At 46.4% G+C, this 14,763-nt stretch overlaps 1 protein-coding gene across 1 annotated transcript in view; it reads left to right on the top strand.

Moving 5' to 3' along the window:
• LOC147683443 (uncharacterized) overlaps positions 1-14,763 on the top strand; it is a 212,721-nt gene that overhangs the window by 134,010 nt on the left and 63,948 nt on the right. Inside the window, exon 4 of the mRNA XM_086942531.1 lies at positions 1,490-1,588. Within this exon, the coding sequence (XP_086798657.1) occupies positions 1,490-1,588 (99 nt within the window). The remainder of the gene's footprint in view (positions 1-1,489; positions 1,589-14,763) is intronic.

Raw genomic sequence — 14,763 nt, 5'->3', positions numbered from 1 at the left:
ATCACACCAGGCGGGTAGCAGGGGCCTGTTTTGGAGTCCTGAGGGGCCTCCAGAAAACCCTGGACATGCTGCCTACCACAGCCAGAAAACCCATGGTGCAGGCCCTGGTAGCCTTGCGCCTTGATTATAGCAACGTTCTGTAGCTGGGGGTCACCGGTAAATTTATGCAAAGGCTTCAAGTTATACAGAATGCGGCTGCTCAGATAGTTCTTATGCTGCCTAGGGGGGCCTCCTCGAAGATGGCATTAGCGTCCCTGTACCGGCTGCCGAAAAGGGAGAGAATCCTGTTTAAGGCACTGTGCGTTTGCCATCGTATCATTCAGGGGGCTTGTCTGCCCTATCTGTCTGATTTATTGAGGCTCTACACTCCAACACGCCAACTGAGATCGGTGGGGACGGGCCATGTGCGCGTCCCTGCCATTAAGAGAGCTAATATGGGCGGCCACTCTTTCCGCTTTTTGGCAGCTCAGCATTGGAACAAGCTCCCAGTGAGCCTACGGTTGGAGGGCTTGGAAGCTATCTTTCGGAAAAATCTGAAAACGTATCTTTTCCCTACAGAATAGGCAGGCTGGGCCAGGCTGGGTAAGGGTTGTGGCAGTTTTGTACCGCAGTGTGGGGACACACTGGCCTAGTGTAACCATGCACTCTATAAATGCATCTATTATTATTATTATTATTAATATTATTATAGTGAATCTAGAATAACACAAAAGCAGCACAAGTTGCTGCCTTATGTTAATCTCCGCGTGCGGAAGGCGTTGCATGGGTGGAGCGTGGGTATTCCCTCCCATCAATTCATGGTTTTTGAATCATTCCCAGAGTTACTAAGACTAGTAAACCTGGGAATGCGTTAAAATGATATGCCTTCCCAAGTGAGGCATAACAAGGAGAAATATATTTATTTCTCCTCGTATTTACTTCTTTCGAAAGAGCAAACTGCTTCTAGGTATTATTTCTGTGCTGGAAAGTGTCCCTTCCTGCACAAGAATAATCCTGGCTGTAACAAAGGCACTCTTGCACCATACCCAAGGGTGCCTGTGTTGGTGCTTGGCAGCCACAAGTGTGCCAACGTGGAGAGAGAGCAGGAATGCCTATACGTAAGTAATTATGGCACATTTCTGCTCTCCCCATTTGTCACTGTGCAGCAAGTCGCTTTGCTGCATTTCACTGCGTCAAATATTAGTGAATCTGGGCTCTCTAGTTTAATCTGTTATATCTTAAATGTTTTGTTGCACAGTCCTCTCATATAAAATACAAATGATGCTGTATGTATTTACTCCTGCTAGTATTGCAGATGATGATAACAATGATGATTATACTAGTTTTTTAAACAAATTATTCCATTACCCTGTCCATATTTTTGTAGGGATTAGAATTTCTGGTTGGTAACCATTTTCCTTAACATGTGCTTTGTAGAAATTAACCATGTTCCTCAATGTAGCAGGACACTGCTGAAGATGATCAATGTACATTTTTCTTCATTGTGCAGTTTCTTGTATTTGAGCAAAACATCAAGTGCAGTCAATCACAAGTTAATTGTGTTACCAGTACTGGCTATTGCAGCAGATTCATGATGAAGATGGCCCAGGTTAGTATGGTAAAGTTATACTAAATGGTATGTTGACACAAAGTGATTCATAGTACATAGTATGATTTACAGAATGACATTGTGTTTTATTATATCTCAAGGACATTCCTTATATTTGTGAATATGTATGAATAATATTGTTAATCTACTTTAGGCATTCTGTGATTTCCCTAACATCATTAATAATTATGGTCATATTATGGTTACTTATACTGCATCAATTTTATCAATGTTCTACCAGATTCCCAACTGTGTCAGTTGTAAAAGAACTTACATACAAGTAGTAGCGTGAATGAGTGCAAACACAAACCACAACCTTCAGACTACCTTTGTCCAACCTTATACTTGTAACCTACCCACCTCACCCTTCGGTTCCTTCTTTGATGCCACCTGGATAAGCCAGGCTAAGTGTTACAATCCCTTCTGTTATACCACAGTGGTACTGAATGTTGTTAGTTTCACTAACAAAATGCAAATGTGTGTTTTTATGGATCATATTTCTTGGTGGATATTGTTGGTGGATTTGGACTCTCTAGATGTCAGTGCCTTCCCACATCTAATGCTGACTATTGGTAAATATGGCAGCCCACTGGAGTCACTGCTAGGTTTGGTGATCATACACTTTTACATGATCACGGTTTTAAACAAATAATCAATCTCTGTTGTCACTTTGAGAAGTGGACAAGCGGGAAATATACCGGTTATTGATCAGAAGCTCTTTGGGTGACCCGTTCTTTGGGGAGTCTTCCCTAAATGTTCCGATGGAGTTCACATTAGTCAAGGAAGGCACATCTTGGGTTTCTACACCAAGTTACCTTACAGCCTTGCTTAACTGCCATACCTCCTTGGTTGGGTTTTCATGCCACACCTGCAAATAAATGGCCTTAACTTCAGTTTTATGTCCTTGCCATATTTGTCCTTGACACTTAAAGCACATAATTTTCTCATTTGTGAATACAAATGTGGATGTAAACATTATTAATGGCAGAGAACTGTGATGTGCATTAAATGTACCTCATTGGTTTTGTATTGTAAAGGATATTGATGCATAGCGGTGTAGACCATGCCCATGGTTCACATCTGAAGGCTTCAGTTCTTGTACGTTGACACTGTGCCTAATACATAAGGGGGTATGATAGACATATGTTTAGAGTGCTGAACAGACTTTTAGTACATCAAACATTTTTGAACCGGTGCCTTTTAGGGTTCACAGATCTATAAGGAATCTGGGTCGGGGTCCCAGGGCAGACAGGGATTACTGGGCCACAACTGTAACAGCTAGGGTCTTTCCCCACAGGTTCACCAACTGGGAGCTAAGGTTCCCCTTTTAGCACTTGAACCTCAGGGCAGTGACGCAAGCCAGTCTAAAGCTTGCTCCAGCAAGCCTGATCCCTAACCCATAAAAATAAAAGAAAACTCCCAATATGAGTTTAAAACAACATGTTAAATAAAATTCAGGGATACAGGGTTTGTCAGGGTATCAACACAATAGTTAAAGTCAAAACATAGAGTCATACGCAGTGCAAATCAATATTGAAATACTTCAGGATAGAACTAACAATACTTGCAGACTCAGAGCAAGTTAATAAAGTGTTCATTGCTCAGAGTTATGCAGTGTGTAAGTATTACTTCTATCTTTAAACTGACTACAAAACTACTGCATGCCCTAACAACAAGAAATCCTGCATGACAAAGCCTTATTGCTAATTATCATATCACAAAGAATGCTCCAAACAGTGCAAAACTCTTTCAGTGTCATGTTTTCTCTACCTTGGAAACCTGTGGAAGTTAGGGTGATAAACCAGCATTTTTGGGAGAGCTCATGTGGGGCTCTGCCATTCCCCTTGTAGCCCTAAGAGCAAATAGCGATCATTAGTACTGTCCCTAACCTTCCTGGACATGGCCTCTTCTCCTTTGCACATTTTTCACAGCCCTCTGACACACATTTTCACACACAGGCATTATCTTTCAGCTGTCCAAGGCTTTCCTTTTTTCATTGTCACAAATGTGCCTGATAGTGCTTTTCTGAGTTTTTTTTCTTTTTCAGTAACTGGAAGCCTGCACCTGTCTATGTGTGGTACCTGTGTGAGGCTTGATGAGATCCCTGCCTGTCCAGCACTGCTCCTGAGTGTATGTATGTATGTATTAGCATATTTGTATAGCGCTGTACTGTCACCCAAAGGGTATCCTGGCGCTTTGATTCAGCAAGCCGAAACCACCAATGCAAAATCACACTGCTCTTGGAAACAGGTGGGTCTTCAGACCTCTCTTAAAAGATAGAAAATCACCCTGACTCCTCAACGATATCGGGAGAGAGTTCCATAGTCTAGCAGCCGCAAAACTGAATGACCGACCACCCATCCTTACCCTCTGAACTGAGTGTAAGAAGTGGACGATTTTTGACTTGCTTTCTTCAAGACCAGGGAAGCAGATGTGTCCCACTATTTGGTGTGCTGCCACTCTCATCTTGCTACAGGCAGGCATGGACCACTGTGTGTTCTCTCATAAATGGCATGGGGACACTGGTGTAATGAAAAGTGAGGGGGTCTCCCTGCACGGTACTTAGAGGGGCCCCCTCCGGGCTCAATCAGGAGCTCTATGGCCAGAGTGCAGTGCCGAGGGGGCCCCTTGGAGGTAGAGGCCCCCCGCAATGCGGGGCTGCGGGGGCCTGTGTTACGCTTCTGCATGGGGAGCTGGAGGAGGCACACCGTGATGCTGAAGGGGTGCTGGCCTGCCCTGGTAGCCCTTAACAATGTAGCACCACAGCCCTCCTGTTGCCAGTAGCCTCAGGGCACTAGCCCCACTGCGATTGTAAGTGGGGAAAAGGGGGGATTGCCAGGCACACATCTCAACACTGAATAGTCTTTTGGGCACAGTTCCTTCTTGGGGAGACTTTGTTTTGAAACTGCATTTCACAGAACTGCCCTTTTTTTCATCCGACAGCACTGGGGAACTGTTAGATGGTTCCTCAATGAAGGAGAGCGATACAGGTCCACATCTCAGGCCCCATTAGGCCGACTCACATGTGGACTGCTGTAGTTTAGCTACCAGGGGATACATTTCCAAATTTTCACGCAAGTCAGCAAACAAAGTGGCTGTACTGTGATGCATAAAAGGGAGAGAACAGAAATGCTTCATGTTTACAAAACTATCAAGCATTTCTGCTCTCTTCGTGCACTGAGTCCGATTTATAAAAAGGGCCCCAAGAACGACCCAAGCAGCTATCGCCTCATAGCTTTGATGGACACAGAGGCAAAGTACTATGCGGGCCTCATCCTAGAAGATCTGACAGCTTGGGCAACCGCAAAGAACATCATCCCAGCAACCCAAACTGGATTTCGCAGTGGTCAGAGCACTACGACGAACATCATGGCGCTAACCCTCTTGGCAGATGCGGCAAAAGCCTGCAAGACTTCTCTGTGTCTGTGTTTCATCGATTATAGCGCTGCATTCGATCACGTAAACCGTAACAAACTCTGGCAGAAATTGAGCGTTTGGGGTATCCCAGGCCCACTCCTACAGCAGTTAATACTGCTATATAGTAACACCTGGGTCAGGATAAAACTGGGACCTGGGACGCACCTTTCAAGAGAAATTGGGACCAGCAAAGGACTGAAACAAGGCTGCGTTCTAGCCCCAATGTTGTTCAACCTATTCCTTGCAGATCTACCCGGGGAGCTAGATGCAGTTAAATCTCACGGTCCACGGCTGGGCAACATCACATTGTCAAATCTTCTTTATGCAGACGACTTAGTTCTCATTAGCCAGTCCCCTAGAGGCCTTCAACACCTGCTGGACAAAACTAATATGTTTTCTAAAAATAACTCACTAACAATTAACCTAAACAAAACAAAAATCATGAGAATTAACCACCATAGAAAACGGAACTTTACATGGCAATTGAACGGACAGAAGTTAGAGCAGGTAACCTCTTACAAATACTTAGGCGTCATACTAGATAGCAATGGCTCATTTAAACAACAACTAGAGGCTATCCGGCGGAAGGGCACGACATTCCATCTGTCGATAAAGCCGTTGCAGAAGGCTCTTCCTGACCGGACACTGGGTCCCCTCTTACAGGTAATTAGAGCTCGCCTACAGCCAATGCTCACCTACGGCAGCGAATCCATGCGTGGTAAAGACGCAACGATACTAGATAACACCATCAGTCGAGCCTACAGAGCAATATTCCATCTGCCCACTTACACCTCACCTGCCCAAATCCGCCTTGAATTTGGGCTGCAGAAACAAACGGTGGAGAGAAGAGGCGCATACATCAAAAGCTGGCGGAAAATCAGAGACGCGGAGTATGGATCCCTAAACACCCACCTGTGGACTGAACTATCCATTAGAGAAAACTCACCAGCAAGAATATATCTAATGGAATCATTGGAGACCCTAGGACTAACAAACTTATGGGAGTCAGCAACTGATCCCAAGACTTTTAAAAAAATGGTATTGAAGGTTACCAAGATGGTCTCATCAATCGAGGACAAAGCAACTCTTGCTAAGAGAGCACATGGATGGGTGGTACTGGATGGCTACACAGCTCTCAAGCCACAGCAGTATTTAACAATGGGTCTTACACAGAAAACAAAAAATAAGTTTCTCAATATGCGTCTTGGCAACATACCGATAATGCATCATTTAGCACCCTGGAAAAGAGAAAACGCAGCAACCTGCTGCCGACTCTGCTCTACTGGAAAAGAGGATTTGACGCACATAATCTGCATCTGCACAAAACTTCTGGACATAAGACGCTACCTGCTTCGGCCCCTATGGATTCAGAGGGGAATAACTAGCTGCAGGCAGGCTGTGATGCTTTGCTTTAACCCTGGTGAAACCCAGTTAAATTGTAGAACAACAAAATTCGTTTGACATTGTGGCTAACAGACTAAAAGAATTAGCTGCCGGGCCAACTGGAATCATTGCCTAATACAAAAAACTGTTAGCATCCAGTCGCCACAATGGATAACAGCATACCAAAACGTGTTTTTAACTATCAAGGAGAACTCAGCTGTTATTTTAATTACAAACATTTTGGTTAGAGATTGTCTTACAAATTTGCTTGTTTCAATAATTGTGAGTTTTTATTAACTGTGCAATAAATCTTTATCTTATCTTATCTCGTGCACTGAGTCACTGTGTACAAGGGTACCAGCGTTACAGGCAGGAATGCTTTTGTGCAGGAACAGACACCTTCCTGCACAAAAACAACTTCTAGAGTTAGTTTCCTCTTTTTGCATGTGCAGCAGAATGCAGCACAAGTGTAAAGGGGTAATAATGAAGAGAAATAAAGCTATTTCCTCTTGTTACACCTTACTTTGTATGGTGTAGCATATTGACACATTCCCAGGCTTGCAGGTCTTTGTAAAGCTGAGAATGTACCAGAATTCAAGGCTGGATGCATGGGAAAAACCCCATCTTCACCACAAGTGACAGTATCAAGTACAACTCCACCACGCCACTCACAGGCACCGGCCACTCCATCATCAACTTCCAAATCAACACATCTCAAACAACACCCCTACCATGGAACACAATTCCAAGCCGCAGCTGGGTAAAAAACACAGAAGTAGATTGGCTCAGTGCCATCAGCACAGATCAAACTAGCCCCACAGACAACCTGAAGAAGGCCATCTACAACTTCAACAACTTGATCGAAAAGCACTGTAAACAGCTAGAAAGGAAATGGTGAGTAAGCCAAGACACACCCGCCAGAACTACCAAAAGATTGCACTCAGACTCTATCACTACCAAACAAGAGACACCAAGGAAAAACAGTAGTGGGCCGCATCAAAGGAAGCTCCAACAGCTGCAAGGAGATCTTCTCGATTTTCAAGGATTTCACGTCACCATCAGCCACTGTCAACAACATCAGTGCCTCCAAACAATTCTGCAACAACCTACCCAACTGCTTCCACAGCAACATTGCAAACATTTACAAAATCTTCTCACACCAACTCGACCCCAGAGAACTCATCGCTGACTTACTCACCATCTGACAACCCTCCTTAGAAATTACACAGCGGCAATCATACGATGATCCACTCAGCGGCCCCAACAGACCTATCCCCACACCACATGTACAACCTGGGAACATCACCAATCAGCACCACCCTGACCCACATCATCAACACCTCCATCATGCTTTTGAGCAGTCATGGGTCTGAAATATTTACCCCTAGCTTACTATAAAACATTCACATCTTTCAACATTAAGTAGAAAATGCTATCCTATTCTTCATAGTGCAAGCAAAAAGGGCAGGATTCCTTCATTTGTCTTTCTTGAGGGATTCATAGTTATTCTTAGAAAAGTGTACTTTATGCAAAAAAATATTCAGGGCCTCATTTACAATATTTTGATGTAGGTCAGTTCCACAAGCCTTCCTGATGGTGCCCTACGTCAAAAGAAAAGGGCAGCAATGAGCTGTTTCTATCAGACATAGTGCATTCCTGCTCCCCCCGCCGGTTGGCACACAAATGACTGCCATGTACCAACGCAGGCACCCTTGCGCCACAGTGCAAAGGTGTCTGCATTTTAGGGGTGATTGTTTTTGTGCAGGAAGGGAGACCTTCCTGCTAAAAAAAATCAATGGAGGCGATTTTCTCTTTCTATGAGTGCTGGGAACTAGGAGAAATAATGTTATTTCTTCCTGTAGCGCCTCCTGTATGCCACCTCTGGAGAGGAATAGGCTTTTGTCCATTGCCAGGTTTAAGAAATCTCGTACATCTGGGAATGTGTCAAATTCCATGGGTGTTACATGGATACATCCTCACTAACGTCCATGGCACACTCCCTATTGCAGGGTAAGGCAACGCAGTGACTTGCGCTGCGTTGCCCCAGTCCATTTCTACAAGGCCATCAAAAGCCATGCAGAGTGGCTTTACGTCACCTTGTAGATATGGCCCTGCAGTGTGCGCAGCCAGAACGTCACTAAAGTGCTGTCCCGGCATCGTAGGGGACTTGTAAATGAGGCCCCCGTTTATTTTGCATTGAAGGAATATGACTTACGACTGTGGAGGTGTGGCCAATGTGCAGAATCTTTTATAGTAGACGGAGCACAAAGGAGAGTTTGAGAGGGCGGTAAATGCAATTGATTAGGCAATTTTTTTACTGCAATGAAATAGAGAAATATTCAGATTTTTGGGAATTTCTCTGCTGTGTTGTGTGACATTTGCAGGAAAATGTGCCAAAGATCAGCCGCGGTTGGTAGTGGGAGTACCTGCGGGGGGGTGACGTGGGGAGGGGGAGGGGCAGGGTGGGGGGTAGTAATCTATGGATTTTGTAGGTTTACAGTTAAGTAAACAGATATATATATATAAACAGAATTTCATTACGCGCACTGCATCGCATTTAGGGATGCAGTGCATGCAACTAAATTAATTTCATTTATTTATATATTTACTTACCTGTAAACCTCCGTAATCCATAGATTATTACCCCCCACCCTGCCCCTCCCCCTCCCCACGTTACCGCCCGGCAGGTACTCCCACTGCCGACCGCGGCTGCCAAAGACAAAGCAAAAAATGCTAAATTTCATAAACCCTTCAGTATTTTGTGGTCATTCATTACAATACAAACTGTCATGAAACACCATGAGCTTTCAAAAAAATTCTATGAATGATGACATTTGCAGAAATTTGCGAGATGGAACAATTTCATGGACCAGGCAGTGATTTGGTTCTGCCTGCAAAATACCACCATGGGCACATTTAACATGCTTCAGTTACATACATGGTGGAAATGCCCCCATAGTGATACCTTTTGCTGGATTTCGCCTGTGTGACTCCTGGGTGACTTTGGCAAATGGTTCTTAACCCTTTTGGTGCGTCGCACGGCCGTCCGACATCATATTGGGCGTGTGCAGAGGACGGCCGGGGACGGTCGAACCACGCCCAGTCATAAACCACATGCACCGCTGCCGAATTCACACCGCAGTCAACGGGTTAAACAGTGAAAAGAGTAATATACCAGTTTGCAAAGGGGTTTAGAAGAAGGAATGTCGTGACATAGGAAATCTTTTCCACAGAAATAAAGACAAACTTAGATATTTTTCCCACATTGGGTGAGGGAAACAGGAATATGGTAGGAAAGTTGCAAAATCATACATCACTCTTGTGTATAAATCAATGTTTTGTGAAATAGGCTGTCAGAAATCTCCACGAAACAGAGGCATACTGTGCACATGTGGTTTAGCCTTTGACAGAAATCTAAAACTTCTTGTCTAACAAAATAGGTTTCTGAGGTGCTATAGTTGACTGCCATTATTGCACTGTCCACATTATAGCCAAACATGTAACACATCCATTCAATGCCACATGGCATAGGTAGAAAAGTACCCGTGACATAAGCCATTCTCTATTGTACTGTGGCAAAGTATGATACATGTTCCGGGCGTAACCTTCAGGCAGTACTATTTTTTGGCTCTTTTTCCAGGATTAGCGCCTGGCCAGTTACAGTACCTGATTCCCGCTATAGCGCCGGGACACCTCTGTTGATGTAGCTGTCGCGCTTTATAGGTGCTACTATTATTAATATTATTACTATCAATAGTCACACAGAGTCATCTTTTTTAGATAGAAGTTGGAATTGGTTCTTCCCAAAACCGGAGAATATTTTTATACAGCACTGGTCCCATTTTGATGTATGCACAACTGGCCCATAATTAGAATGAGGAAGGGGGAGTCAAGGGCATAGAGGGGGTTTCCATTGCCCCCAGTTAACCCCTAAACATATATCCCTTGTCCATGTACTATTAACCTCATGTGGATGCATGTCATACACAACTGAATGATTCATAGTCTTAGATGTTCAACAAATATTTAGAAAAGTAATATCCATGACTATATAAAAACCTGTTGGAAAACTGGATAACATAAAGCACACCTCAATCCAGATTTACCAAGGGCTTGCATTAGCCTTGTGTCACGTAAGGCAAAGCAAGGCAACGTAAGCTCTTAAGTTAGATTTACTATGGCAAGCAGCGTCACCTAGATGGCTCTGCTTTGCATTGTGGGGCAACGATGAGTGGGGCAGAGGCAGTGTCCCTAACTGCTCGGCGCTACGTAGCTGGAAGCAGATTCCTGTTGATTTTAAAATTATTCTGTTGGCATTTTAGACTTCCATTTTAGGACACATACCTGCTTGAAGGGGGAGTGGTGGGGGCTTTTTGGGCAGTCCTCCTTACCTGAAATCCTGGCCTCGATCTTCACTCCTTCCCGCCTCGGTCCAATGCGGTAGCTAGTACCGTTGTACGGAGGGCTGGGAAGGGAGAGGCAGGCACTTCCGCTGTGACCGGATAGCGGTCTAGTGGCGCGGAGCTTGCTCACATAAAGAGCGCAGGGCCCGTGGCCGCGTTGCGGTTAGTGGGGCAGTTGCAGTGTCCCTAACTGCACCGCGCTACATAGCCGGAAGCAGATTCCTGTTGATTTTAAAAATATTCTGTTGGCATTTTACACTTCCATTTTAGGACACATACCTGCTTGAAGGGGGAGTGGTGGGGGCTTTTTAGGCAGTCCTGCTTACCTGAAAGCCTAGGCTCGGTCTTCGCTCCTTCCCGTCTCGGTCCGATGCGGTAACTAGTACCATTGCGCGGAGGGCAGGGAAGGGAGAGCCAGGCACTTCCGCTGTGACCAGTTAGCAGTCTAGTGGCAGGGAGCTTGCTCACATAAAGGGTGCAGGGCCCGTTACCGCGTTGCGGTGACTGGGGCAGTGGCAGTGTCCCTAACTGCTTGCTGCTACATAGCTGGAAGCAGATTCCTGTTGATTTTAAAATTATTCTGTTGGCATTTCAGACTTCTATTTTAGAACACATACCTGCTCGAAGGGGGAGTGGTGGGGGCTTTTTGGGCAGTCCTGCTTACCTGAAAGCCTGGGCTCGGTCTTCACTCCTTCCCGCCTCGGTCCGAGATGGTAACTAGTACCGCTCCGCCGAGGGCGGGGAAGGGAGAGCCAGGCACTTCCGCTGTGACCGGTTAGCGGTCTAGTGGTGGGGAGCTTGCTCACATAAAAGGCGCAGGGCCAGTGGCCGCGTTGCGGTGAGTGGGGCAGTGGCAGTGTCCCTAACTGCTCGGCGCTACATAGCCGGAAGCAGATTCCTGTTGATTTTAAAATTATTCTGTTGTCATTTTACACTTCTATTTTAGTACACATACCTGCTCGAAGGGGGCGTGGTGGGGGCTTTTTGTGCAATCCTGCTTACCTGAAAGCTTGGGCTTGGTCTTCACTACTTCCCGCCTCGGTCCAAGATGGTAACTAGTACCGCTGCGCCGAGGGCGGGGAAGGGAGAGCCAGGCACTTCCGATGTGACCGGTTAGCGGTCTAGTGGCGGGAAGCTTGCTCATATAAAAGCTGCATTCCCCAGCGGCCACGCAGCGGACGCGCACAGCGGGCATGCCGCTGGCACACCAAAGGTAAGCCCGTCTGCGCCCGTTTGTGACCGGTTGGGGCCTGAGGCCAGAACCCCTGGCGGTTTGGGGTTAAGGATACAGTATAGCACCCAAGATCTGCGGGCTCTATGTCCGGCAATGACAGCCCTGTGTAGGCACAGCATTGGGGGCGGAAGTAGTTGCTGGGACTGCAGGTACTGCACTTTCAGAGCTAAGGTTGAGAGGGAGGCTAAGGTGGCAAGCTCACATCTGAACTGCTGCCTATTGAACTGCAGATCACTTAGGAAACATAGATTGGAGGTATTTGATCAGCTCTCAGAGGGGCAGACTAATGTAATGTTCCTCTCGGAGTTGTGGCTGGAGGAGGATTCCGCACCAGAGACACTAAATGCACTTCCTAGTGGGTATGGGATCACTAGGATTGATAGGGGCTCCTGTAGAGGAGGTGGGGTGGTGATTATATTCAAACACACCATCCAATGTGTCCTAGATTCGGTCACAATCGCTGAGAGTGAGGCGGGTTTCTCCACAATTTAGGTAGCTCCGAATTATATCGTGAAAGGGCTCCTGGTTTATAGACCGCCTGGACCCTCCACTCGTTTTTCCTCTAGCCTGCTAGAATGTCTTGTGCAGCCTGCACTGCATTATGAAAAACTTTTAGTGCTTGGCGATTTGAACTTGCATTTTGATGACACAAAGAATGTAGGGGCCGGGGAGCTGTGTCAAGAATTGGCGACCCTGCAATTGATGTTAAAATCTGATTCACCAACTCACCAACTGGGGCATCTGCTTGACCCCATTTTTGCTATATGGGAGGACATAGTTGTGAACCCCCCTCTGCCTGTACCATGGTCAAACCATTTCCTGGTCCCGTTTGGGCTGAGGCTGTGGGGGCTAAAGGCACAGGTGATATCCAAGGGGGAGACAGCATGCCGGAAGTGGGCGGGTTTCTCTCAGGAGAAGTTTAACAACGCTCTTGCTCAGGATGGGTTGCCTGGGGGCACAGATGTCGAAAGTGCATGCGGAAATCTGGATAGCCGCATTACGGAGGCACTGGATAGCACTGCTCCCTGCATGCATCAAAGACCGGGGAGAGTACAAAAATTAGCTCCCTGGTATAACAACGCCCTGAGAACCACTAAAGCAGACTGTAAATGTCTAGAAAGGCGGTGGAGGAAAGACTTCTCGGATCAGGGCAGAAGGGAATATAAAGTCGCCCTGAAGGGTTACCATGGGCTTATTAGAAAGGCGAAGGCAACTTACTACCAGGAAAGTAATGGGGCGACGGAGAACTCAGCAAGGGAGCTGTTTAGGGTCTATAGAGAAATCTCATCCCTAGCAACTACAGGCAGTACCAGCAACTGGTTCGGAGGAATCATGTAATCGTGTGGCGGATTTCTTTGCGGATAAGGTGGAGACAATTTAATCCACCTTTCCAGACTCGGCGCATGTCGATCACGAGATCACCGGGGATGTAGGACACATTCCAGAGGGGGAATGCATTGTCAGATTTACCGTACCACCTACAGAACTGTTAACGAAAATCTGTAGGACTGTGAAGTCGGGTTCCTCAAAAGACCCTGCCTTCCCTAAAGTACTTGGAAGGAGCCTTGGAACCCTTGAACCATGCATTAGGCACCTATTGGAATTATCCTTCAGGACAGTGACCGTGCCAGTGAGATGGAAGGAAGCAGTAGTCCTTCCACTATCCAAGAAACCGCATATTAGTCCAGATCGACTTGATAATCTACGCCCAATCTCTTTACTTCCATACTTGGCAAAGGTTGCAGAGAAGGTACTAAATACACAACTTATTGGGCATATTGGGAAACACAATCTTTTGCATCCCACGCAGTCTGGGTTTCGGGCACACCACTCGACGGAATCAGCCCTGTTACTCGCCACGGAAACCATCAGGAAATATGTGGATGAGGGACAGACAGCGGCCCTAATCCTGATTTAAGTGCCGCCTTCGACACTGTGGCTCACCAAACCCTGCTGCAGAGTCTGAGGAAAGGAGGAGTGGCAGGGAGGGGATTGAATTGGAAGAAATCCTTCTTGTCCGAGCGCAGCTTTCAGGTGAGGCAGGGCTCTCACTACTCCAGGGTCATCAAGTTGAAACAGAGAGTACCGCAAGGATCAACCCTGAACCCGACCCAGTTTAATCCCTATGTTACACCGTTAGTGGAGATTGCAGATGGTGTTGGGATCAGGGTTGTGTCCTATGCCGATGACACGCAGCTGGTGGTCTCCCTGACAAAAGCACAGGAGACAGCAGCCACCAACTTTGTGGCTTGCATGCAAGATCTTGCTTCATGGATGGTGAATAACTGCCTGAAATTGAATGGCACTAAGACCGAGGTGCTTGTGGTGGGAAGAGCCCCATCGGTGTGGTCATCGGCATGGTGGCCCCAGTCTCTGGGATTCACCCGATGCCTTGCAAGTGGGCAAAGAACTTATGGGTCTTGCGGGATACAAAGCTATCTTTCGAGTATCACACCAGGCGGGTAGCAGGGGCCTGTTTGGGAGTCCTAAGGGGCCTCTAGAAAACCCTGGACATGCTGCCCACCACAGCCAGAAAGACCATAGTGCAAGTCCTGGTAGCCTTGCGCCTTGATTATAGCAACGTTCTATATCTGGGGGTCACCGGGAAATGTATGCAAGCTTCAAGTTATACAGAATGTGGCTGCTCAGATAGTTCTTATGCTCCCTAGTAGGGTCTCCTCGAAGATGGCCTTAGCGTCCCTGTACTGGCTGCCGATAAGTAAGAGAATCCTGTTTAA

This window comes from Lissotriton vulgaris, chromosome 11 (assembly GCF_964263255.1).
Source record: "Lissotriton vulgaris chromosome 11, aLisVul1.2, whole genome shotgun sequence".
Lineage (NCBI taxonomy): Eukaryota > Metazoa > Chordata > Amphibia > Caudata > Salamandridae > Lissotriton > Lissotriton vulgaris.
The sequence above is the reverse complement of the archived record's forward strand: the minus strand, read 5'-3'. Positions and strand labels throughout refer to the sequence as shown.